At 41.6% G+C, this 24,089-nt stretch overlaps 1 protein-coding gene across 11 annotated transcripts in view; it reads left to right on the top strand.

Moving 5' to 3' along the window:
* The window catches only part of YEATS2 (YEATS domain containing 2), a 46,068-nt gene that overhangs the window by 20,602 nt on the left and 1,377 nt on the right, over positions 1-24,089 (top strand). For 6 of the 11 annotated variants that reach the window (XM_065844213.2, XM_065844221.2, XM_065844223.2 and 3 more), the window contains 19 exons: positions 646-749; positions 3,282-3,389; positions 4,559-4,732; positions 5,901-6,159; positions 6,928-7,089; positions 7,723-7,838; positions 8,617-8,772; positions 9,503-9,676; positions 9,869-10,067; positions 12,984-13,115; positions 13,370-13,468; positions 14,510-14,621; positions 15,848-15,921; positions 16,990-17,069; positions 18,030-18,231; positions 19,577-19,803; positions 20,980-21,054; positions 22,455-22,528; positions 23,389-23,651. In XM_065844213.2, coding sequence (XP_065700285.1) covers positions 646-749; positions 3,282-3,389; positions 4,559-4,732; positions 5,901-6,159; positions 6,928-7,089; positions 7,723-7,838; positions 8,617-8,772; positions 9,503-9,676; positions 9,869-10,067; positions 12,984-13,115; positions 13,370-13,468; positions 14,510-14,621; positions 15,848-15,921; positions 16,990-17,069; positions 18,030-18,231; positions 19,577-19,803; positions 20,980-21,054; positions 22,455-22,528; positions 23,389-23,497 — 2,636 coding nt within the window. In that variant the 3' untranslated portion in view covers positions 23,498-23,651. Of the gene's footprint in view, positions 1-645; positions 750-3,281; positions 3,390-4,558; positions 4,733-5,900; positions 6,160-6,927; positions 7,090-7,722; positions 7,839-8,616; positions 8,773-9,502; positions 9,677-9,868; positions 10,068-12,983; positions 13,116-13,369; positions 13,469-14,509; positions 14,622-15,847; positions 15,922-16,989; positions 17,070-18,029; positions 18,232-19,576; positions 19,804-20,979; positions 21,055-22,454; positions 22,529-23,388; positions 23,652-24,089 lie in introns of those variants that run through there. The other 5 variants (XM_065844222.2, XM_071812421.1, XM_065844217.2 and 2 more) reach the window with 4 other exon arrangements.

Raw genomic sequence — 24,089 nt, forward strand, 5'->3', positions numbered from 1 at the left:
GCTGAGCAGGTGTTGAGAGCACGCTCTGATAATGCAGGGTAAGTTCACCACTGGACCCCCATCCATCTTGGAGGTCCAGGAGAAGGCTGTGGCACACAGCTCCATATGATGATTTTGCAAGAACAGTCCTGCAGACTCAGGAGCTGATGTCTTCCTTCCTTATTTCTGTTTCTTCCTTGCCTTGCTCTGTCCTTTCCACTTGTTACTCCTCACATTGTCTCTCCTTTTCTGGCCTTTCCCCTCCCACTCCAGCCTCCTCCAGGCCACCCCAATGTAGGTTCAAAGGGTTTCTGGGCAGTGGAGGATGTTACACCTACAGCAGTAAATTCTGACTGGCAGCTCATTTATTCTCCTAATTTCACATGATTCACACCCATGGCTGATACCTCAGCTGCCTGGGAAGGTACCTGACCATATGTTTGCCAGAAACACAGCTCTGAATGGAGAGTGCCTTCTCTGGGGCATGAATTCTGCAGCTGGAAATTTGGTAGTGGATTTGTTTTGTGCCCATACCAACTCCCACTGACGTACCTCATGGAGAAAACAGAGTCAAAATGAGATGCTTCTTGTTAGTAGCGGTTTCATGTGTTTGGTGGCACCACTCCCTGTCCCTCACCCGACATCTGCTTTATTTCCTGAACGTAGGGAGCCCAACCAGCAAACTGAGCAGTGTTTGTCAGGCCTCTCACGGAACTGGATCTCCTGTATCAAAGACCCATGGGAGCAGTTTTGTCACCTCAGCTGTCAAGGTAATGTTCTCATTAGGTGCGTACTTTCCCTTTAAAATCCACCTTCCTAATAAATAGGGCTTTTTAGTAGTATAAATTCTGTGTTTCAACCAAGTTCTTTTGATTGTCATTTCATGTGAAGGTTTACTGTGTCTAACAGATGGAGCCATATGGAAACATGGTGGTTATACAAGATGATAGTGTCACTTCCTGAACCTCTAATTAGACTTGCCTACACTTCTGTTAAAGGCACTGCTCTTTTGCTTTTCTACAAGGAAATCCGTGGAGGACATAGCTTTCGAAATGTCTTATCTTTCAAAAAAAGCTCTTCTGTAGCTGACTTTGATCTTCTTCACCTCGTTAGTGACAGTATGTGATTAAACCAGAGGTACCTACCTCAAAACCTTCACTCTCTTCATTATTTTTGTACAGGGACTGCTCCTAGCAGCCTGAACATAGCTCATTTAGTGGTTTTACAACTGTCTGCATTTAGAAAATGTTTGTGTTAACAGTGGAGTAACCAAATGCGTGAACAGTGATAAACAGGGTTCATGCTGCTGCTCTGCGAAGCCCAAAAGGTACGGAGCTGAACTGACTCACATAAAATCTCTCCCACATCTTGTGCTGGGAAGGATATTTCTGGCAGGGAAGTGGTGTCAGTGAGGCTCTTTCTGAAAGCAGCTGGTGGGTGTGCTGCTGAAAACAGGAGCGTTTCCCGGTCTCCAAGTCACAGGAATATTAATGCAGGATATGGTGTGGTGGGGGAGGCTTGCAAATCAGCCTGCAGAGAGCATATCACTTTACATTTGGAATTGAAATGCTTCCTATGTCTGTTAGGGAAAAAATGTTAAATATTGCTGTCTGAAGCAATTATTACAGTTTGAAGTAGCATTTTAAGTATCAGGTGTGCAGCTAGCTCAGCTTTTAAGAGCCTGTCTGCTCAGATGGATTTCACTTAACTGTGTTGAAAACCATTCATTAGTCTTTCTTTTTCACTGATTTGGAACAATTCTTTCTGGAAGGTTTTCAGTGAGTCAGAGTAGGCACATGTCATTAGTAACAGTTGAATTCCGTATTTCCAGGGCAAAGTGAAAAACTGTAGATACTTTAAATATATCCGTATATAAAAATCATAGCTCTGTAAACAGGAATGTATTTAGATTTATGCCTTCTGATTGGTGGAAAAGCTGCCATTTTATAGTTTCTTTAAGAGGAGGGGGGGTGTCTGATAGTTCAGTATGATGTTACAGATTGTGCTTAACTCACCACTTTTCATCTCTTCCCTATATGCTACTTTTTTCTCTATTTTTTTAAACGACTTAAGGCTGTGTTTCTTCAGCCACTTTAAAATGACTTATATGCTGATGAGAGGACTGGTTATGCCTCTAGCTTTGTCTTCACACCTCCCCCTGTTTGCTACCAATTGTGCAGTGGTGTAAACCAGAGCAGACAATCTGGTTGAAAAAGAATGTGTCAGTACAAGGAAGATGGCAGGAGTGTTAGGGTGGAGACTGAACACTTGCTTTCTGGTCATGATCCAACCCAGGGGTGGGCAAAGTGATTGTGAAACTGTGGCTTTGGAGTTCACATTGATTGTAAAATAGTACAATTATATTACTTAAAACAGAACCATAACAAACTTCAGAAATGAGTGTGACTTCTCTGGCAGCGTCAGATCTGGAAATGCCAGGTGCATGATTTTGCAGGTGTGGAAATGTCTTTTACTTCATTTGGTTACATAGCCTCACAGTTTCTGCCAAGTGATGAGTTCTGCCTGGAAAGACTGTGTGCCATCACATCTTTCTAGTTACAGGAGAGAATTTTGCGTGTAGACTTAAATGGAACGGTTTTTTCCCCCTTTGTAACTTGTCTCTTCTTAGATTGTCTTCTCTCTCTGAGGGTTGTGTGTAGAATCACAGAATGGTTGAGGCTGGCAGGGACCTCTGCAGATCATCCAGTCCAGCTCTTGCTCAAAACAGGGTCAACTGGCGCAAGTTTCTCAGGAATGTGTCCACTTGGATTTTGAGGCTCTCCAAGACTGAAGAGTTCACAGGAAAAACTTTTTTTTGTTAAGGTTTCCTTATAATTACACCAAATTTCCTGTTTCTTAATTTGTGCCCTTTGACTCTGGTCCTTTTGTTAGATACTATTGAGCGTTGTCTGGCTTGATCTCCTTTACACCTTCCCATCAGGTATTTGTAGACATTGATAAGATTCCCACACAAACTGCTTGAATTTTATAGCTCTGAAATGCAGTGTATAAAAAGCTGGTTGAGGAACATGGGTCAATTTATTTCACCTGTGTAGGATGAGGTAAGAAACAGTTACTGCTGTGACTGCTGTTATAGATGTGTCTTTCCAAATAGAATTTGCTTTATAGGTTGTATCTAGTATGTTGCACTCCTTTTACTTAAGTGTTGACTGATTTTGGAAGTGTGGTACTTGTGCAGGTATTTTGGCCTCCCCAGATGGTCCCTTTGTTAGCAGTGTCTTGTTTTATTTCTTGTATTGGACATCTCATCGATTTTTTGCACTTTGTCTTCCTGTTCGCAGCAGGAGGATTCTCTGTTTGCCACCATGCCACCCCTTTGTCCCATTGGGAGTCATTCCAAGGTGCAAAGCCCCAAATCAGTCACTGGAGGACTTGGAGCATTTACAAAGGTATTCTGCTTGGCTTTTGTGCCGGGACAAGGAGCCGAATAATGTAATTTCATGCTGACTTGTGCCACAAACCATGTAACTTCCAGTGCATGTAAAATGTTACTGGAACCAATGTTTCTTGCTACCAAGGGCTCTCCAGCACCTCTCAAAAATGTATCTTTTTCTTTTTCCCTGTGGCTCTTCTGTACCTATGATCTTTTTGTCTCCTCTTTCATCCTTTCTTGTTTTTCTTTGAATCACTGTCATATTGAAGCTGGTATTTTAAAAGCTAATTTTAGTAGGATACAGTCAAAGTAAAACTGCAGTACATCCGTCAGGAGCTTCTTCAAAAATGATACAGTGATTTCTGAATCTCAGATGTTGCCACTTCTGAGTACATTTCCTTAAGTATTACCATCCGAAATTTAAAGTTGTTTCTGGCAATATTAGTTGATCCGAGTAAAAGGTGGAAGAATGCTTCCTACCGGTTACAGTACCTACAGTAATCTAATGCAAAAAAAGCCCCAGTCTTTCCTGAGTCGCTGCTCTTAGGGATTAGATTTAGGGCCTGTCCCAGAGAAACAAAAAATATACAAGATAATAATGTCAGCTATGATAATTTACAATATCTATAGCTATGATATCGGTTGTAATTTTGCAGGATAGAAAAAAAAGGTTTAGAACGTGTTCTGAACAGTAAGCTACTTAGAAATTTGAAACCTTGAAGTGTTGTGGCTCCGTGCTGAGGTGTAGGGCCTGAAGAAGACACATCTGGCCAAGTCCATTGGCAGTATCACTGGTAGTGATATTTCTGGCATGTTCTGTGATTCTGTAATTTCTGTGAGCACCTCTAAAACCTGGAATGCTTTGTAAATACAGACACCCCCACATGCTTGTGTGTTTGAAGTAGCTCTCATCTTGGAGTTGAGTTAGAGAGTCGTCCTCGTGGTAAGAACCACGTCTGAGTTTGCTGATTGTTGCCTGCCCTTTCCTGCAGATAGGCTGTTCCAGCAATGATTCCCAGTAATTTAGTCACAGAATCATAGAATACCAGGTTGGAAGGGACCACAAGGATCATCTGGTCCAACTTTCTTGGCAAAATGCACAGTCTAGACAAGATGGCCCAGTGCTCTGTCCAGCTGAATCTTTTAAGGTCTTTGCTTTTCTTATTAATTCTTCCTATTTAAAAGGTGATAATAAAGCAGGAGCCGGGAGAGCTGCCCCAGCAACCCCAGCTACCAGCGACAGGGACAAGCACGCAGACCTCTGTGCAGCAGTACGTCACTGTAAAAGGCAGCCACATGTTAGCCTTGTCACCACAGAAACCGGTCATCAGCGCGGGCGAGGGAACGGTGCAGTCTAAGGTACGAGTGACTTGGGCATCTTCAGTGCGGTGTAAACTGTCTTGTGGGTTCATTGCAACAGCTCATGCTGCTCTCAGGGGTGTAGGTTTGCTTCTGTCTCAGACCCAGGCAGCAGCACCGTGGGTAAGCAGTGCACAGGGTGGCTCACATTTTGGTTGCCTGTAGTCCCTGAGAAGGGAGCAGGGTGAGCATTTCATTGTGTTCAGGGAGCATCTCCTGCTTTTGTCGGACCCATTGCAAAAGTGGGGTGGGAGTGGTGTTCAGCTGGAGCCTGTCAACCCAGAAAGTTGGCTGCCATCCTTGCTGAAATTCATCCAGGTGTTTCAGTAAGAGGAGGCAAATTCTTTCCTTGGACTGCAGGCCTGCGACAAAAAAGAACAGGACAAATAGGGAGCGGTGTGGAGGCTGAGCATGAGGTGGGAGCAGTCCTGCTTGAGTGGGAGCTCAAGTGTTTTGTTGTAGGAGTCTGTGCCCATGCAGTGCTGCCACGGCACTGCTTCTGAGAAGGCACAGTAACTGCAGTGACAAGATGACAGATGTGTCAGAAATTGTCTCCAATCTTGCCTGTTTCCATTGTGGATTGAGTCAAATCCTGTGTCAAGCACAAGACACTACATACATACAGAGCTTTGAATTTTTCATAAGTAAAGATATATTTACATTTGTGACAGTTCATTGTGCTTTTTACTACTTTATTTGCCTGTTGGAGCAGGTATGCAAACTTATGTTTCTCTGCAGTTATTGTCAACACATAAAATTGAAGCACTTTGTGGATTCTGCTTTGAGGCCATGGTTTTCCCAAAGAGTCTGTTCCCATAAACTTGTTGAAACTAAATTTCTAGATTTCTGTGCTTTGCCAAGGCAAGCTTTATCTGCAGCTGGAATTAAGCTGTTGCTTATATGTCAGAAAAAAATTGAAGTGCCCTGTAATTTGAATGTACATAATCTTTTGCGGGTGCTCTGAAATCTGGTTGTATTTAACAGTTTACCTTTTTACTTGGGATTGGCTTCTTTCCAATTTAATTTTGTTTCTGAATGAATAGCTTTTATATGTGACTAGACATGTATAGAGTGTCCTGAACTGTCCAAAGGTAGAGGTAGCGTGTCAGCTAGAACTCACGTGGTTGCCCTTGCCAGCAGCACTTCATCCGATACTGATTTGTTGCAGGTTGTTGGCGTTCCAGTTGGTTCTGCTTTACAGTCGACAGTGAAACAAGCGGTGGCTATCAGTGGTGGCCAGATACTTGTGGCAAAATCCAGTTCTTCAGTAGCAAAAGCTGTTGGTCCGAAGCAAGTTGTGACTCAAGGTGTAGCCAAAGCCATCGTGAGTGGAGGTGGAGGGACAATTGTTGCTCAGCCTGTGCAGACTATAACAAAGGCACAAGTTTCTTCCACGGGTGCTCAGAAAAGTACATCTCAAGGCTCAGGTAGAGTAATTTTTATACCTTGTTAATAGCTCGTGACGGGTGGACTTTGGGCTCCATGATGATTTCTTCAAAATCACTGTGTGACTGAAAAACTTCCAAATTAGTAGTGAAGTCTGTATGGAAATTCAGGTGGACTGAGATTTGTAATAAATGAAATGTTAACTCATTATCTGTAAGGGGGGAAGAGAGAGCACAAGTACTTTGAAGCATGCAGTGTTGTGTGAATGGATATCAGACAGATGTGCTACACACCTAGCAGACTTCCATGGAGCTAGGTCTCACGTTTTTGCCCAGCATTGTGATCCTGAAATACTCAGAGGGCTCGACATAAATCCAACCAAGAAGAGCCATACTGTTCTTATTGAATCTTCAGGTCTTTCCCAGGGCTTACAGTTGCAGGAGCCTGGGCAGAAACACCCTGCCTGCTTGTGCACACAGTCAGCTTTAGGTGGGCACATTGGCTCAGGCTCTGGAGTGTTTGAAAGGTCTCGTGTGGTATCTGGACTGGAAGAAGCCTCTAGTCCCCATGGCTGTGCTGCTTTGGTCTGCAGCCATAAGTGGTGCTGCACGCAGTGAGACCTTTTTTCAGACCTGTTGAAGAATGTGTCTCTGCATCACTGGTGGAGTAAATCTGCAGTTAGGCCAGACTCATGTGGGGTTTCAATGGCTACCTGCATGTCACTCCTAGTACTTTTATCCTGTGCAGACTTCAATGCATGCTACCTTCTGAAAGTAGTAGTTTTATTTCTTTTTATTCTTTCTTTCTAGTGATGGCCACTCTGCAGTTACCAGCCACCAACCTGGCAAACTTGGCGAACCTTCCACCAGGCACCAAACTGTACCTCACCACCAACAGCAAGAACCCTTCTGGGAAAGGAAAACTGCTGCTGATACCCCAAGGAGCCATACTGCGAGCCACAAATAATGCTAGTTAGTCTTGCAGGGAAATCTAATGAGTTACCTAATGTAATCACTGCATAATTAATATGTTTGGCATTTTTGCTGTAAAGCATCCTGGTACTGTGGAAGTCAGTAATGGGATGGGGTTTCTTTGTTTATAACAACACTTCTTAAGACTGAGCTCTCAGAGGTGTCTTCTGTTTTAGATGAAACTGCTTTTCATGAGTGCTCTCAATGTCTTTCTGTGCTGAAAGCAGTATAATTTTCCTCAAAATTCAACAGCAAAGGATTGTATTTTAACTCTTTGCTGTGATCTGGAGGAGGACACCACTATGTTTTCATGGTGTAGAACTGAGTGGATTTGAATGTAGTTGTGAAAGCTATTAATAAGTAATGGCATGACACCCTGAAATTAGCTTTGCTTACCCCCTACTCCTCCTTATTTTCCCTGTAGCCCCTTTCATTTGTGGCATTTGCTGAGCTACAAGAGAGCACACCAGCACATCTGATCTGTGCTGTACTGGGTGATAATATTATTCAGCTTCAAAACATGTGGCAACAAGCATCTCGTAAAGTTTTTTCAGTTACTTGTATATCCGGGGATGCTTTAGCAGTTGACAGTGTCTGGTTACCGAAGGGTCAAGCCTTTTCTTCTGCTTACAGGTCTCCAATCTGGTTCTTCTACAAACAGTGGGGGAGGAGGAGGAACCCAAAGCACAAGCAATAACTTGTCACAGCATCTCACCTATACATCCTACATCCTGAAACAGACACCCCAGGTCAGTGGCATAAGCATCTCAGTGGAAGCAGACTGATGTTTCAGGCTGCAGTGGTGATTTGTGGGTGTCCTGTCATTCTATAGTACCCGAAACATTCTTGGACTATGGGGCTTAAACGGTAGGAGTTTGAGAAAAGCACTAGAGACATGAAAATGAAGGGGAGTTATTGGAGAAAAACTGCAAGGCTGAGTGAGGAAGAAAAATGAGAAAACTTAGGATTGCATGAAGTGATCCCCGTGGGTACGTGGAGCCTCTGGAGGACAGCAGCTGAATACTGATGTGAGGCAGGAAGGGTGGCCAGGCCTCGGGCAGTGGGTTATTAGAGTGCACGCCTCCAGTTGTCGCTGTGATTTCTGAATGCTGAGCTCTGAATATATGTATATATAAAATACATTTTGAAGTGAGAAGACAACAGAATGTCTCTATTTCCTTTTTTCTTGGCTCTCTGATCTTGCAAGTTAAGCAGCATTTGTCACAAAGAATAAACTTGAAGAGCACAAAGTATGTTAAACTGTAGTGGGTGCCTCTGAGGAGACAGGAAACTGATTGTGGCTTTTTCACCTCTTCCTTTGCATCAGAAAGTGTTCTTCTGTACCAAGAACAGAAGGCTGTGTCCAGCCCTTAGTGCAGAAGCATCCACTGTAATTAGCAGTGCCTTGTTTTAGAAGATGCTGTGTTGTGGCATTATAGCTGAGGCTTATACCTTGTAATGACACTCCTAGATTTCTGTTTAACTGTGTTTCAAATTGCTGACCTCCCTAACTTATTTCTGGAGCAGGGCACCTTTCTGGTTGGCCAGCCTTCTCCTCAGAGTTCTGGGAAGCAGCTGACTCCAGCTTCAGTTGTTCAGGGCAATGTGGGGGTTGGAGCATCTTCCACACAAGGACAAGCACTAAAAGTGATAACTGGACAGAAAACAGCTCTATTTACGCAGGTAACAGGCAAATGATCTTTTTCTCTGTTACTAGTCAGCATTTTGTCAGATAAAGTATAGGAAACACAGCCACACATTGTGAGACCTCTTCCTTTTGTAGTTGTTTGCTTTGTTTTTTGTACGAATATGATGCTGGCTGTACTATGATAAGGAAAGCACATGAAGGTGTACTTTCATATGCAGATACTGGGCCACAGTTTTCCAGCTTTATTTGTGTTCTCAAAGTTGATTATCTGTAAGCTTGGGTTGCTAGTTTGAAAATGTGCTCTGGGATTTCTTAATGAAATGGAATTACAGAAGTGATTGCAGTCATGTGCGAAAATGTGCTTAAATATTTGAACCTTAGGAAAGGGACACCTGCTAAAACTCTAAAATTTTTGGCCTTGGTCATCTTAAGATCCCTCAAAGGCCCTTCTTTTAAAAGAAGTAGCAAATGGTCCCTGTGAAATTTAAACTCAGCAAGAATGCCTGGAATTGATCATCCTAAATTCAAGATTGATAAGCATATTTTTGTAAAGTCAGCAGTTTGATAAAGTTGATTTTCTGAGTTAGTTGTTTTGTTCCAGCTCTTACTGCCAGATTGCCTTTTTCAGAAGTCTTTTGAAAATATTTTTCAGTAATATAGAAAGAATTTCTCTTGTTTTGTTGTTTTTTTCTTTAAAGGTTTTGTGGGGTTTTTTTTAATCCCAACAAATACACCTTTTACCTTATGCTGAATTATTTTTCAAAGGCTTCACCCAGTGGACAGGCATCGCTGATGAAGATATCAGATGGGTCTATAAAATCAGTGCCTGTCTCGTCCCAGCTCTCCAAACCTGGCACCACCGTGCTGAGAGTATCAGGAGGTGTTATCACCACAGCTGCTGCTCCTGCTGTGGCCCTCCCCACAAACGGGGTGGCCCAGGTGAGAAACAATATTGCCAATATTCTGTAATAGAACGTTTGCACCCTAGCCAGTATAATCCCCAGGTAAGGACTAGATTGATTGATAACCGTCTGGTTTTCCTGCTGCTAGATGTTACCTTGTTGTACTTACTGTTGAATCATCTATGACATGAAATGGAATTTGTTATGCCTCTCTGTCTCTTTTATGCAGCAAATAGATAATGCAGGTTCCAGTTCATCATCTTCTGGAACTCCTGTAGCGAAGACATCTGGACAGCAACATCAAATCTGTGTAAGCCAGAGCCAGTCAACTTCATCAGTAGTCAATAAGACTGCAACTTCCACTGTAGTAAGTGTTGCTTCTCTGATGACTACCCCAACGCCTGTGACTGGAAAAGCTGCAGTGTCAGGTATTAAACTCCCTTCATGCCTTTCCTATAGAAAGTTAGAATCCAGATGTGAGTTCTTCAGATGTCTTCACTGTAAATGAAATAATATAAAGTCACCTGCATTTCTAAATGTGTAAAAGTGAAGTCATGCTTTCTAAAACATATATATTATTAGCATAACTTCTGGCTTAGCCAAGGAGATGTCTAAATAATTTGGCATCCTAGCACACCGGTGCAATGACTGTATCTGTTGCAAATAATAGCGCGAGTTGCCTGTTGATATTGGAGAGGGATTTTGGTTCTCTTGCCACGTTCTCACTAGAAGATGCGTTCTGCCTATTCAAGAGCACAGCGTGTCACTGAATGCTGAAACTGTCAAGGTACCAACAATACTGCAGACTGGGTAATTTGTGAAAGTGAAACCCAACTGAAGTTGGAGAAGCTGCATGTGCAGAATTTGGCTCTGAGGCTTTGCATATGCTCTGTTTGTCTTGGAAAGGTGAGGGATGTTGATTAGGGGAAACTGATGCCTTTGAAGTCAAAATCCATTAAGTACAGTGAAGTAGGTTGGGTCTGGAATGTTTTGAGTTTATAAAGATGAGGTAATAAAGATGGACTGCCCTTATGTAGAGGGAAGTTTCCCTTATTTAGTTTTATTGTCTTCCAGTGTCTTTTGGACAAATATAGCAGGTTTGAGTATTATGGGTTAAAATCAGAAATTTACGTTTTGACTAATTTACCTGCTGGCATGTTCTGTTGACTTGAGGTGGCTTCTTACGAAGTGGAAACAGAGGAAAAATATGGAAAAGATCAAGTGACGCTGAGCTTATCTGAGAGCGTCTTTTAAATGCAGCTCTTTTTTGTTTCCTGTGTACACAGTCTTACAGACTGTTTCTTTTTTAATCACTCTGTTTTTCCCAGAGCTTGAAAGTAAACAACATGGTCTAAGACTGCCAGAATTGTGCAATAAGCACTTAGTGGAGTGTTTTACTCTTTGCAAACAAAGCAGAGAGGTTTGGGGCTTTTTAAATAAAAAATTTGCCATTCTAAATAGCTTTCAGAATGAAACTCCCATCTTGGTATGAGACAGCTATCTAGATTTTGGGTTGGTTTGTTTTTTATAACCTGAGGCACTGACTTCTTCATTTCTTCAAGAATCCCAAAAGAAGCAGTGGCTATAAACATGTTATGTTGATGTAAAACCAAACCAAAACTGTGTTAAAATTCTGGAGATTTGCATTTTCAAAAGCAACTTTTCAAATATAATCTCAAATTTTCCCACCCTTTTGCAACAAACTGTGTCTCCCACACATCACACTAATAGGGTTAGTTGAAAATGTCATCTGCTTACTCGCCTTGCTGTTTGGGTCCCTTGCTATCCTGTCCTGACACATCTGTGCATCACACACACTTGGGACATCCCCCAAGGCACTCTTTTAAATGATACACTTTCTCAAAGTGTGCTAAACTGCTCTGGAAGGAGACTTGCAAAACCGTGAACATTTACTTGCTTGCTGGAGACTGGCTCTGTGCCCCAAGAGACCTTCCATTCGCCATTTGACATGCCCAGCACTGCTGGGGCTCAGTGTATCAAAGGGAACCAGCCACCACTGAACTTGGCTGTCCGGGAACTGTGTGTTTAAAAGGCTGGAGGTGAAAGAAGAGGTTTTGGCAAGATGTGTAGCAATCGTATTTTTAATTCTAAAGATATGGGCTTTTATTTGAGAGTCTTAAATAGAATGCACTGTGATGTTTAAAAATCAGTTGTTAGTACTAGGTTAGCCTCCTGCCCTTGTGGTGAAAGCCTGACCAGTGCTATACATCTGTCAAAACCAAGAGACATCTTCACCAGACCTTGCATGTCTAGCACTTAAAAGGCAGCTGCATTTCTTAATAATAATAAAATATGAGAAGAATGGAAACTTTATCTCAAATCGTGAGTATAAAATTACTATTATGAAACTAAGAAGTCTACGGTTGTCAGTGTTCTAGAATAGAAGCCTGTTAAATTTCCACAATCTGAATAAAAGTTAGCTATAGACTGAATACAATTATATTGAAAATAGCTGGTTTACTAGTAGGAAAGGATGAGCAGAGGCCCAAATCACAGTGTTACAGTGCTGGCTGTGGTGGCTTGAGGTGTCTTCACCATGGAGGAGAGAGCTGGTGGGCAGGTGATGGGCACTGCTCACCTGGCACTGTGGTGCAACTTGGAGCCATGCAGCTTTCCACCAAAGTCACTGGTGCTGCCATTGGTAATGCTGTTAATACCTGAATGTATCTGCTTGTTCTTTTAGCCTTGACTAAAATCAGTGATTTGAGTCCTCACTTCAGTATGCTTCATAGCTTGATTAGCCATCCTTATGTATTCAGTGCATGTTACAGAAGGATGCAGGACACTCACTTTAGGTATGTCCTTTGTCAGACGTACTGCGGAGCTCTTTCTCGTCAGTTAGTTAAAACGTGGTTGGTTGTGCTCTGCTGACTGCAGTGGGTTCTGCTAAGCTGTATTGCAGAGGTGTGAGCGGCTGTGCAGGTACAACAGATCAGTCACGGGCTCTGCAGAGCCTTGAGCACAAGGTCTTGTCCTGACAAGAGAGTGTTTTTTCTCTGTGCTGAGCCAGCTTCATCTGAGAAGTTTGTGTTACATCAACTTCTGCCTAAGACGACTTAGGTAATTAGGAAACTTGCTTCACAAATATCAGAACATTGTGCAGCTTACAATGCTGCACATACTGTGGTGCAGCACCACAGTATTTTAGCAATCATTTGTGTCGGTGAAAACTTGTTTGACAGTTCAGTGAACTGTGGCTTGTCAAGAGGGTGGCAGTGCTAGCCTTACCTGCCATTCTGATTCAGGCAGAAAGGGAGATAAGTAGCTGGAGATAACAAAATGGTGTGTTTTATTTAACATTTTGTCTTCCGTTCTTCTTGCAGGGTTGCTAAAAATCCACTCAAATCAGTCTAGTCCACAGCAGGCTGTTCTGACAGTTCCCAGCCAGCTTAAACAGCTCGGTGTAAACACAGCTTCTGGAGGTGTTCAGACAATACTCATGCCTATGAACAAAGGTAAAGGGCAGAGGAGGATGACAGATGGTGTTTGAAAATCCCCTTTGACACAGGGTAGCTCTTGGTCACTGTTGGCATACATGGTCCAAAGTTAGAGATAGAAGAAAATGTAGCAAGGAAATTCATCCCTAAACTTTATCCTGCAAACACCGTGTTGCTTCTGAACATGGTTATTTGTCAAAGTCTTTGAAGTTTGATTTTTTTTTCTTCTTTGTTGTTCTTTTTTTTTTTCTTTTGTCTTTTTTCCTCTCCAGTGATACAGTCACTTTCTACCACCAAAGTTTCAGCTGTTTCAGCTGCCACAACAGCAAGTACAGTTGTCCCTAGTCCATCAACAGCATCCATCACTAAAGGTAACATGGAATTTCTCAGTAAGATAAACAGTAGAAATAAGGTGATGCTGCTTTATGCAAGTGGCCTGACTATGGAAGTAGACCCTGTGACTGGGAGTTCCTTATTTCCATTGTTAGTAGAGTTTAAATCAAGTAGAAATGGCACTTGGAGACTAGGAAATTAACGATGCCTTCCCCCTCAACAAATCCCAAAGCATGGGCAATTACAGAGAGAACTAAGGATGTTCTAGAAAGCTGCTATGAGTACTTTAAACACTCGTTCTTTCAACTTGTCATTGCAGAATGCGTAGAGCAGCATGTATTTTTTTAATACATTTAATGATTTAATGTGTTTCATTTATTTAATCATAGTAACTGCTATCCTCTGAGTAGTGGCTATGGTGAAATGGACTTGATAATGCTTTCCAACAGCACTAGATCTAAACACACAGGGGAAGGATGTACGTACAGTACTTCCCAGGACAGTGCATAGGCCAGAGCTGACATACAAAGTCTTGTTCATCCAGAACTGTCATGTGTCTCTCCCATCCCAGATGAACGACCAGTCTGCCTGGCTGTTAAGGTTTGGGAATGTCTCTCTCTCCCTGCTTCTGTCTCACCAAAGTTCTGTCCTAGATGTGACAAAGTTCACTGATGTCAAAATCAGTGATGTCTTCAAAAAAGTTCTCACTTTGAAATGTCACTTCTCGCTAAAACTGTCAGTTTTCTGTCCAGCTCTTTCTTTACAAGAAGGCCAATGTACATTCACAAGCAGTTCAATTTAGATCAGGCAGTCATGTGGAAAGCATCAGCAATTGATTATGGAGATTTTCTAAAAAGGATGAGATGAGAGCATGTTGAGATTTGGAGGGGGAACGTGTTCTGGTGGCCTTCTTTCAGCAGAATTGAAGGCCAGATTTGGTCATGCTTAACAATCAAAATACAAACAACAAATTAAGTGATGTTATATAAGAACCTTTTCTTACTGGAGTCTCACAGGACACTATTTATCAAGCTGTCTGGTACTTCTTGTCTTTTAAAATGTGTTCTGTTTCTTTGAAGTTAAGATGGAGCCTGATTCAACAGGGCAAAACTGCAGTTCTGTGGGTACCCAAGAAGGCCAAGCAGCAGTAAAAACAGAAGAGAGCTCTGAACTTGGGAATTACATTATCAAGTAATTGCTCATTTCTCTATAAGCGTTTCTGATCTTTGAAACACCAGGGAGAATGGAGAAGATTGTAGGGATACGTGCAGTAGTGTTAAGTTTGACCTAGAAATACATTGTAAAATCTATCCCGTTCATTGCTATATCAGTACTAATCCTGTTGGGTGACATTTGTTTCAGACAGTGTTGCAATATTTTCTTTGTAGATGGGTTTGTTATCAGGCTTCATGAAAGGGGAACAAAATATTTGAAGATTTGCAGTTGTTTTGGGATTTGCTAAAATCTAGAGCTGCTAAAACTCCTTTACCATCCACTGTTTGTATAATTCCCATTGCCTTTGTGTGTCCTTACTGAGGTCAAACTGCCCAGCAGAATGCAGGTCAAAAAATGGACATCTGGAATAAGTAGAACTGTCTCTCTTCCTGCCTCTCGAGTCATGTTAAACTAATGTACTTCTGCAATGACTTAATATGAGGGCTGCCTTGGTTCAGAATTAGAATTCATTAAGATTACTGGAGTATTTGTTCACTGGATGCTTTGAAATCTGCTGCCCTGTTTGTGATGCTCTTGCAAGTACTTCTTAGTGTTCTCTCACCAGAACTCAGTTTGCAAAATTTTCTCTGCATATTTGTTGTAATGTGTTGGATGTTTCTTCTGCTCTTCATGTCTCCATGTTTTGAAAAGTTTTGTTACCCCGACATATCCCTGCAGACATGACCCTGATGGGGAGTATGTGTAGGAGATGGGAATAAATCCTAAGTCATTACACATGGGAAATTGTCTTAGTTATAAAAGAAGTAATGGAAAATACAGTTGTTGCCAGTTAAATACAGTATGACTGATTAAGCAAAATTTACCTAAACTTCTGTAGGTAAAAAATTTCCCATGCAGTATCACATGTTCCTGCTGGGACAGCCTGCACTAACTGGTGCATCTTACCCATCAAAGCAGTGTTGCAGCTTGTGGGATGATGCAGTGATTTCTTCCAAGCCTGCCCGACAAAGGCTGTCTTCAGTTTCTTCAGCTTGGCAAATGCAGCTTCAGATGTGGACACTTTGGCAAGAGGAAGAGCTGTTTCAAATACCTTCTCCAGATCGGGGCAGAACAGTTTATCCTCAGACTAGTAGTGCTATAATGCCTTGGGGCTAGGGACTAAACCATGTAGTGATTTTGAAACCTTTTGCATCTGATTCATTGCTTCCAACAATGATTGTGGGTTTTTTAATCCATTGCAGTGTAGAGTATGTGGAGAACATCCAGCAGCTTTTAACAGCGATAGTGAAGAAGGTTCCATTAATTGCTGAAAAGAGTAAGTAGTAAATGAAAAGGCTTTGTTTTCTCTTTTCAGTGTATCAACAGAATACCTTGCATAATCTGTAGCTGCAAAAGTTATTAAAAGGCAGAATGAAATGAAGTCATTATCCTAGAGAGCTTACTCCAGGGGTTATTCAAAAGATGCTTAAAATTAGGTTCTTAAAATAAAGCCAAGTATGTTGTCAGCAGTTAGTAACCTTTTTTTTTTGTTAGAAATAGATTGTATTTCCTCACATAATGGCTGCAAGTAGGTCTTCTTTTCCCTGGCTCATCCATAAGAGATGTGGGTGGTTGTTCTTTTAATTTAATACCAAGCTTTCAGAAATGCTCACAAATATAACATAGCTCAGCATTGAAATGTGTTTGTTATCGGGGTTTTTGCCCTTTTTAAAAAAAAAAATAAATAAAAAGTGGTAGTTAGCAGAGAAACATTTTAATTTTTTATGCTACTTTATAATTGCATACCTGTTACTCATGTACACAGCTGAAAATCTATCAGCTTTCTTTGGTAACTAATGCACTTTGAACAAGTGGTCCTGGAGACCTTCTCAAGAGAAGCGCAGTGAGCAAAGGAGGAGTGGGTGGCACAGTAAAGCTTTCATTACTTACAGCTCTCTGGCCTACAATAGCATTCATTAATCTGTTGCTTAGGATTCATATCTCCTTCTCATGTTTTTGCCACTGTTCCATTTTTATATGGTAATTTGTTGGCAAAAAAATAATGCTTTCCAAAAGAAGAAACTCTGACCAGTAAGACAGATTTACAGGTCTACGCCATTGCAATTCTGGGGGGAAGAAGCAGCTTAAACAGTCCGTAGCCACAGTTGTCTATGCATGTGACCGAGAAGGATGCTGGTTTTGCATCCAAAAATGTGTCTGCGTCTGCTGCATATCTGTGCCGTGCTCAAAGAGAGCACAGCATTTGTAAGAGTTAGGGAGTTATAGTCCTTGATCCTGTGAGCATGAAACAAATCTCCCTTTTCACTACAGAACATCAAACCCAGAATTTATCTTACTTCACTTACTAAAAATTTAATACTGTTTTTGGCTTTCTGTTTTCTAGATGAAGATGCAAGCTCTTTTTGTGCCAGTTCAGTGGAACAGTATTACAGCTGGAATATTGGAAAGAGGAGAGCAGCCGAGGTAATTCCTCTCCTCCTGTGTTTCGTAAGCAGTCATTAGGCATGCAAGGAGGATTCTGAATTATGGAACCTTCCTTGTTGGCTGGTTTGTTTTCTGAAGAAGTCTGTCGCATTGTAAATGGAAGCATTCCTGACACACTGCCTTGTGTCCAAATAGCGATTGCTCAGAGACTTTCTCAAGCAGAGGGGACTCTGAAGGTTGTTTTTCAGTTGATCAAAAGTAAGATGTTTTTGAAAGGATTTTTATCAGAATTTTTGCAAACTCTCCTGTTAGTACATTATCCTCGTCACTCCTCTGTGACATATTACACCCATGAAAATTTTACCAAACATACTTGGTCCGTCTTTTCATGGGATTGTGTCTGGTTTCTGTAGGAAGAGAACTGAGGGATCTGACATAAGCAATACTAGTGCTGAAATAGATTGTCAGTTTACCAAAGATAAATATTTCAGTTAGCTTGGACCTTTTGGTATTGTAGTTGTGATGTTTTCCCCTGTGTCTTCATAGTTTTATCATCTTGCTATGGATGTATATGGGGAAGACATTAGAACTGATTAGACCCTCTGCTGTTGCCAGCTAAAATGAGCAAGGACTTTGACTGAAGTTTTGAGCAACATATTTTGCTCTAGTGGATTTCTTGCACTATGTCATGTTACAATGTTACTTGAGGGATGAGACAGTTCAGGTCAAGACAAATGTGTCTCGGCCCTGGTAAATATATGTTGCTTTTTTTGAGGTTTTATTTGAATGAGAAAACAGAGTTTAAATGAGCTGCCCAGAGCTACCTAATATCAAGATTAGGACCATCTTCCACGCTTGTTTTTTTTCCTCACTGTTTTGACTTCTGAAAAAATCATATTGCTTTTGTTTTCCTTGCAAACTGGATTATTGTTCTGGACCATAGTCTAGCCTTAAACATTTTTAGCCAGCGTGATGGGCTTTCCCTTTGGTTTGACACAGTGGCAACGAGCGATGACAGTGAGAAAGATCCTGCAAGAAATCATAGAGAAGCACCCCAGGTTTCACAACATCACACCGCTGAAAACAAAGCATGTGGTGCACTGGTGCCGGTGCCACGGCTACACTCCCCCTGACCCCGAGACCCTGCGGAACGATGAGGACTCGATTGAAGATGTGCTGACCCAGATCGACAGTGAACCAGGTGAGTGTGCAGGGACAGAAAGCTCCTTTTTGCCAAAGGTGCTGTTTATTAAATGGCTCAATACTCTATGTGCACACGTGCTGCTTCTTCAAGAGAAGGGGATTCTTTCTTTGTTTTTTAACTCAGTTCAATCAGGAATAACAGAATCTGGAGATTGTAAGAGCAAGCCTACAAGTGAGGCTGCCTCTTGTCCCTATCAGTCCTGATGTTTTCTGGGGCCTCTTTTGGCTTTTATTGTGCTTTGGGACCTACAGAGGCCCAGTGTAAATAAATCTTATGAGAGATGATTCTAGCCCCACAGTGTAATCATTTACACGTTTGGGCACACAAACTAAGCATAGGGGTAATGACAGTTCAGTCCTTGGGTGAGCTTAGCCTCCATTCAAAGACTTACCATGCAAACAGTGTGAATGAGTTCAGGTACAAAAAAAAGCCCCAAACTGACAGCGACAGCGTGGAGCTCAGTGGGGATCAGTTTACCTCCAAAAGTGAAGTGAATTTGCCTGTGTGAAGCTTCACGTTGTGTTATTACAGCTGCTACGTTATTGTACTAGGCATATCTCTGAGATTACCACAATCCATTTTAGAATGTATTAAACATACATCTCTAATTTTGCCCGTTCTTCAGTTAAGCTCCCTTGTTTCACCTTCAGATAATCCTTTTCCCAAAGCTGAATGTTTTTCTGTTCTGATCATACAGGGATTTAAGGTATTTCCAAGAAGCATATGGAGTTGATTATTCTTTGCTAAGTCTGGCCCTGCATTGCAGTTGTTAAAGGTGGAAAGGAAACCTACCTGCACCTTTTAATATTTGTTTCTAAATAACTAGATTTGTGTTTGTCTTTGAAGAAAAGAATTTCGTTATTACATAGTGGAAGAGGTTACCCTTTTGTAATTCCACTGCCAATCTGTCTTCTGATTTTTATTTTTATTTTTAAGCATGATAATACTTGTCACAGTGTAGAAGATGAGTTAGTGCTACTTTGTGCCTACACAGTTAAAAACTCCATTTCTCCAGGGAAATGGTAGAGCAGCAGACTGCTTTGCCTGTTGTCTAAAAGCTTCTGTGAGAATGTTTAGGAGGCTCACATTAGCCTGGTTGTGTCTGAAATGCAGCCTTCCTGATTGGTGCAGGGGCAGATGAGAGAGAGGACCATGAGTGTAATGAAGATATAATTAGAAGGCTCTCAATGACTGTTTGCATTTCTGTTCATCCTTATGTTTGCTGGGAGCTACAGAAAGAACTTCCAATTACCTTAATTTCTTACCCTATTTTGAGTGTGCATCTGTTTATAAACAGCTTTCCATAACTTATCATGTGTTTAATTGATTGCTTCTTTTTCAGAATGCCCTTCATCTTACAGCAGTGGGGAGGAGCTGTGCCGAAAACTAGAGGAACTACAGCAATTTCTGAAACGAGAACCAGAACATGAAGAGGAAGTAGACATTCTGAGCTTTAGTGAGCCATTAAAAATCAACATTAAGAAAGAACAGGAGGAGAAACAAGAAGAGATGAAGTTCTACTTGGCTTCTTTGCCTGCATCAGAGTTTGTGAGGGACACTGCAGAGAAGGTAATGAGCGATTCAAAAAGTTAATAACTGCTATTAAGCTAGTTGGGGGTCTTACATTTATTTAGTTGCCTTTCATCTGTTTGGGCCTCTGGATACTCTATGAAAGTTTTTATGAATGCCCTGGAAAAATTTGGGCCTTCTGACTCATGGCATTTGGCTGGCCAGTGCTGACAGGAGTAAGTGAAGCACCCCAGCCAGGAGGTCATGTCAGAGTGACTGTATTGCAGAGCTTAGCACCCCAGAGATCATTCTGGAAGGCTACAATCAAGGGAAAATAATGGAGGGGGAGCACTGGCACTGAGCTCTTCCTGTTCCATCGTGTGAAAGATTCAGGCTCATTGCTTGGGCCAGAGCTTTGCAGCTTCTGAAGAGGGGGTTGCAGTAAAGCTAAGACCACAGCAAACTTCTCCACTGCTTGGGTTTCTTCCCTCTGTTCAAATTAGGGTAAAAGAAAGGGAGAGGAGAGTCTCTGACAGCAGCAGGAAGGAAGGTCCGTCTCGTGATGACTCAGCTTGTAGGGAAGAGCTCTCACCATTGGAGCGCTCTCAGCAGGGACAGGAGCAGCGGGAAGGGTTTGTGAGGAGCAGCCATGGGAGAAAGAAAGGATCTTTGTCTCCACCTCAAGTGCTCACATGAAAGAACAAAACTTTGGTTCTGCAGTTTATCTCATCCCTTGCTATGTAGGTGACAAGGGCACAGGCATGATGAGAGTGTCACTGGGGGATGAAACATCCTTTTGATGTGGAACTGTTGTGCCAGGAGTGCAGTTTAAAGTAGTTTCAGTTGCCAGTTAGGTGCAGGAAAGATGATGAATAGATGGATTGAATATATGTACAGTTTTAAAATTGAGCTTACATTCTCAATCCAAAAGTATTCGACCCAGCCTGGGTTTTGCGTTGATTTTCTGAAACAAAAATTTAAACCTACTTTTGTTACTTCTGTGTTTTAGAGGCATTTCTGCAGGCTTCTCTAATGACCAAGCTTCATATTCTCCAGATTTTTTTTTAAATGAATCCTGAGATTGTACTGCTTGAAAGTTCTACGCTGTCTCCTTGCTTGTATTTTATCTACTCTTTGTAGTATCTTTTTTTATGTTAATCTCTTTCTCATCTGTAGTGCAACATGGGTTGTGTTATTTGATGTACTAATATTTTTTTTCTCTCTCATATTTTATAGATAGGGATTTCTTTTCAGCCTGCTGAGGTACAGAAGAATGTTTATGCGTCAGTAGTAGAAGATATGATTTTAAAGGTAAGAAATTACTTCACAAGAATTTTTCTGTAACTATTAACGCAGTAATGTAGAAAAAAAGATAGAATATCCTTATTAATATACGTTTATCAAACCAGGAGATACGGAGTCTGTTGTCCATCTTCATACATGTATAGAAAGATATATAGCTGACCAAAGAGTGTCATATACTTCTGTGTGTGTTTCCAACTTTCTAACTCATTTGTTGGCTTGGACACAGAATAGTGATTTCTAAATTCTCACCTCCAGTAACATACTGACTCATTCCATAACTTTGAAAGTACCCCTTACTTTTTCCTACCCTTGAAAACTGGGGGAAATCTGTCAGAGTTCTGTAAGATTTGAATATTTTATACAAGGTTAACTATTTTTTTCCATATACTGTTCAGTTCTTTTTTGCCTGGGTTGTCTCTGCTGAGAGACTACTGAATTTCTGCAGACAACAGCAGTTCTGCACTGTACAAGAAACCATTTCTCTGTCATAATGACTTTTGGAAAAACAGAGATAGTTTCTTACCAAAGCTTTGAACAGCATGGAGTTGGAGTTCCTGGATTTGGACTGAAGGCTAACACCAATTATTTTTAGCAGTGCTCAGCTGTATTTCAAGGCAAAGACAAGTTTGTTGTTGTTGGTTTGTTTGGTTTTTTTTAATACAGACTGCTGCTTATCAGATCAGTTTTACAAAAGCTAATTGAGTCCAGGTTACACACACACTTGGATACAGATACATCCATGTGTAGACACAGATTGTAACCATCAGATTGCTCCATTATAATTGTAGAGTTGTGCCAGCTGCCCTGACCGAACGTCCCAGAAACCACTGTTCTGGTCTTGATACAGGCACAGAAAGCCAAGAGCCTTAATTAGCTTTTGATTGAACTTTGATTAAGCCAAGTGTGTAGGCCATACGGCTGCTGTCTCCTTGCTGCGCAGGCTGGGAGGTTTTTGTGAAAGTGTCTTGACATAAGTCTGGTGACCACAGGGAGTGGCTAACGAGCAAATAACAGCTCCTGGAAGAATATCTGGAATCTGCCATGTACAAAACAAGCTCTGGTGTGTGAGAGACATGGCCCTAAAATGCTCTTTGAAGCACAGGCTCTGGAGCACTGGATCGCCCCTGCTGTGCACATACTGCTCTGCAGATCCAGAGAGAAACCAGACTGGGCAGTCGCAGTCTGAGCTCCGTACATGTGTAGGTCTCCTTTTTTCTGTGGAATATACTCAGTTCTTATTACTGTGCTAACAAAACTTACTTGGGCATCTTGAACTGCTTGCTGCTGAGGGAAGACAGGATTGAAGTCAGCCAGAGTTTCAGCTGCTCTTACACTGATACTCAGCAAATAGCACTTTCCTTTCCTCTTTTCATAACGCTATCTCCTAATGTTATCTTTTGTCACAGGCCACTGAACAGCTTATGAGTGATATCCTACGGCAGGCGCTGGCCGTGGCATACCAGACAGCTCCTCACAACAGGTACGGCAGCTTCTCTCCTCTTGGACCGCTTAGGCCAGCTCTGAGGGCTGAGCCGCTTGAAGAATTTATTCAGATTTTGTCTGGCTCGTGTGAGTGAGTGAGGGAATTTATGAACCGTATTCTGGGAGGATCCAAGCTTTACGAGAGGATTTGTCATCTCCTAGCTCCGTAGTGGCAAAGGAGTGGAAGCTGAGATAACATTAAAAACCCAGGCAGGATTCTCTGGTGTTGCCACGCTCAAAGGCAGATGAGCCATTTCTACAGAGCCATGTTGGAAGGACCTTCCCACTCTTGTCCATCTCAGGTTACCATGTAGACAACTTACCCATGGCCAGACAGAACTTAAACAATGTAAATAATCTTTATTTTACTGATATACTCTTTTCTGGCTCAGATACTGAGTGATTTTTATGGTAATGATTAGACCACATTTGATTTCTGTTCAGCAGCATGATTCGGGATAGCTTGAACTGAAAAAAATAACACTATGAAAAAATGCTTATTTAAATATTTACTTGTAAGAAATATATAAGTATTTATATAATAAACGTATGTATGTTATATATAGAAATATAGACACATATTCTGGGCTACAGAAGGCCAAGAATTAATACTTCGGCACTTGATTTTCCTTCCCCGGTGCCCAAGATGTTTACTCCAGTCATTTGAGAGTGTCTTTTTTGTGCTGTGACATTTTAATGCTTTTCCTGTGTTGCTCTAACACCTGCTCTTTTATGCTTCTTTTAAATGTACCTTTTTTCTTCCTCCCCTGCCCCGCTTAGTAAATTTATTGACTTGCTGCTTTATGGACATGTGTCTTTTTATGTATTATAATAGCATCTCTGATGCATTCCCTGCAGGACTCCAAGAGAAATCACAGTGATGAATATTCACAAAGCCATCTGTAATATTCCCTTTCTTGACTTCCTCACAAACAAAAATATGAAGATACTAAATGAGGAGCAATGAACTGGAGCAGAGAAGATGCTACAGGAAAGGTGGATCTATGACTGAAGTTGGGTTGACAAATCCAGTATTTCTGTAGGACACTATTATATACATTTATAGCATTGGGCTACTAGATTGTTACCTCCAATTAAAGATGCACCTTAATGCAACAAAATGATGCTCTGTTCCAAATCAACCTGTTAAATGTCAGTGTTTACTTGGTAAGTGTATGTTCAGTGGCTGAACAAACATCGTCAGTTTGCATTGAGTTGCTAGCTGTGAGAGACACCACAGGCCTGGTCGCTCTGGGACAGCTGTATTGGTGAGGTTGGATATTCTTTTTTGAGGAAAGAAATAATGCTTTTTGATGCAGTCTATATATGAGTTGGTTTCCCCATGCAGTGGGCATAACAGTTGCTTTGGTGCTCTGAATGTGAGATGAGTCAAAGGCAGGTTTTAAAGGTGGGTTATTTGAGTAGATGTGGGTGAGTTTGTTGATTAAGTTTGGGTATCAGGGAGCAGAAGGCTGATGGTGGCAACAGATTCTACCAGTCCTGCTCGAATATGGTGTATGTGACTGAGAACACAACTGGGGAGGCTTATCGGTAGCTTA

Source organism: Patagioenas fasciata, chromosome 9, assembly GCF_037038585.1.
Source record: "Patagioenas fasciata isolate bPatFas1 chromosome 9, bPatFas1.hap1, whole genome shotgun sequence".
NCBI lineage: Eukaryota > Metazoa > Chordata > Aves > Columbiformes > Columbidae > Patagioenas > Patagioenas fasciata.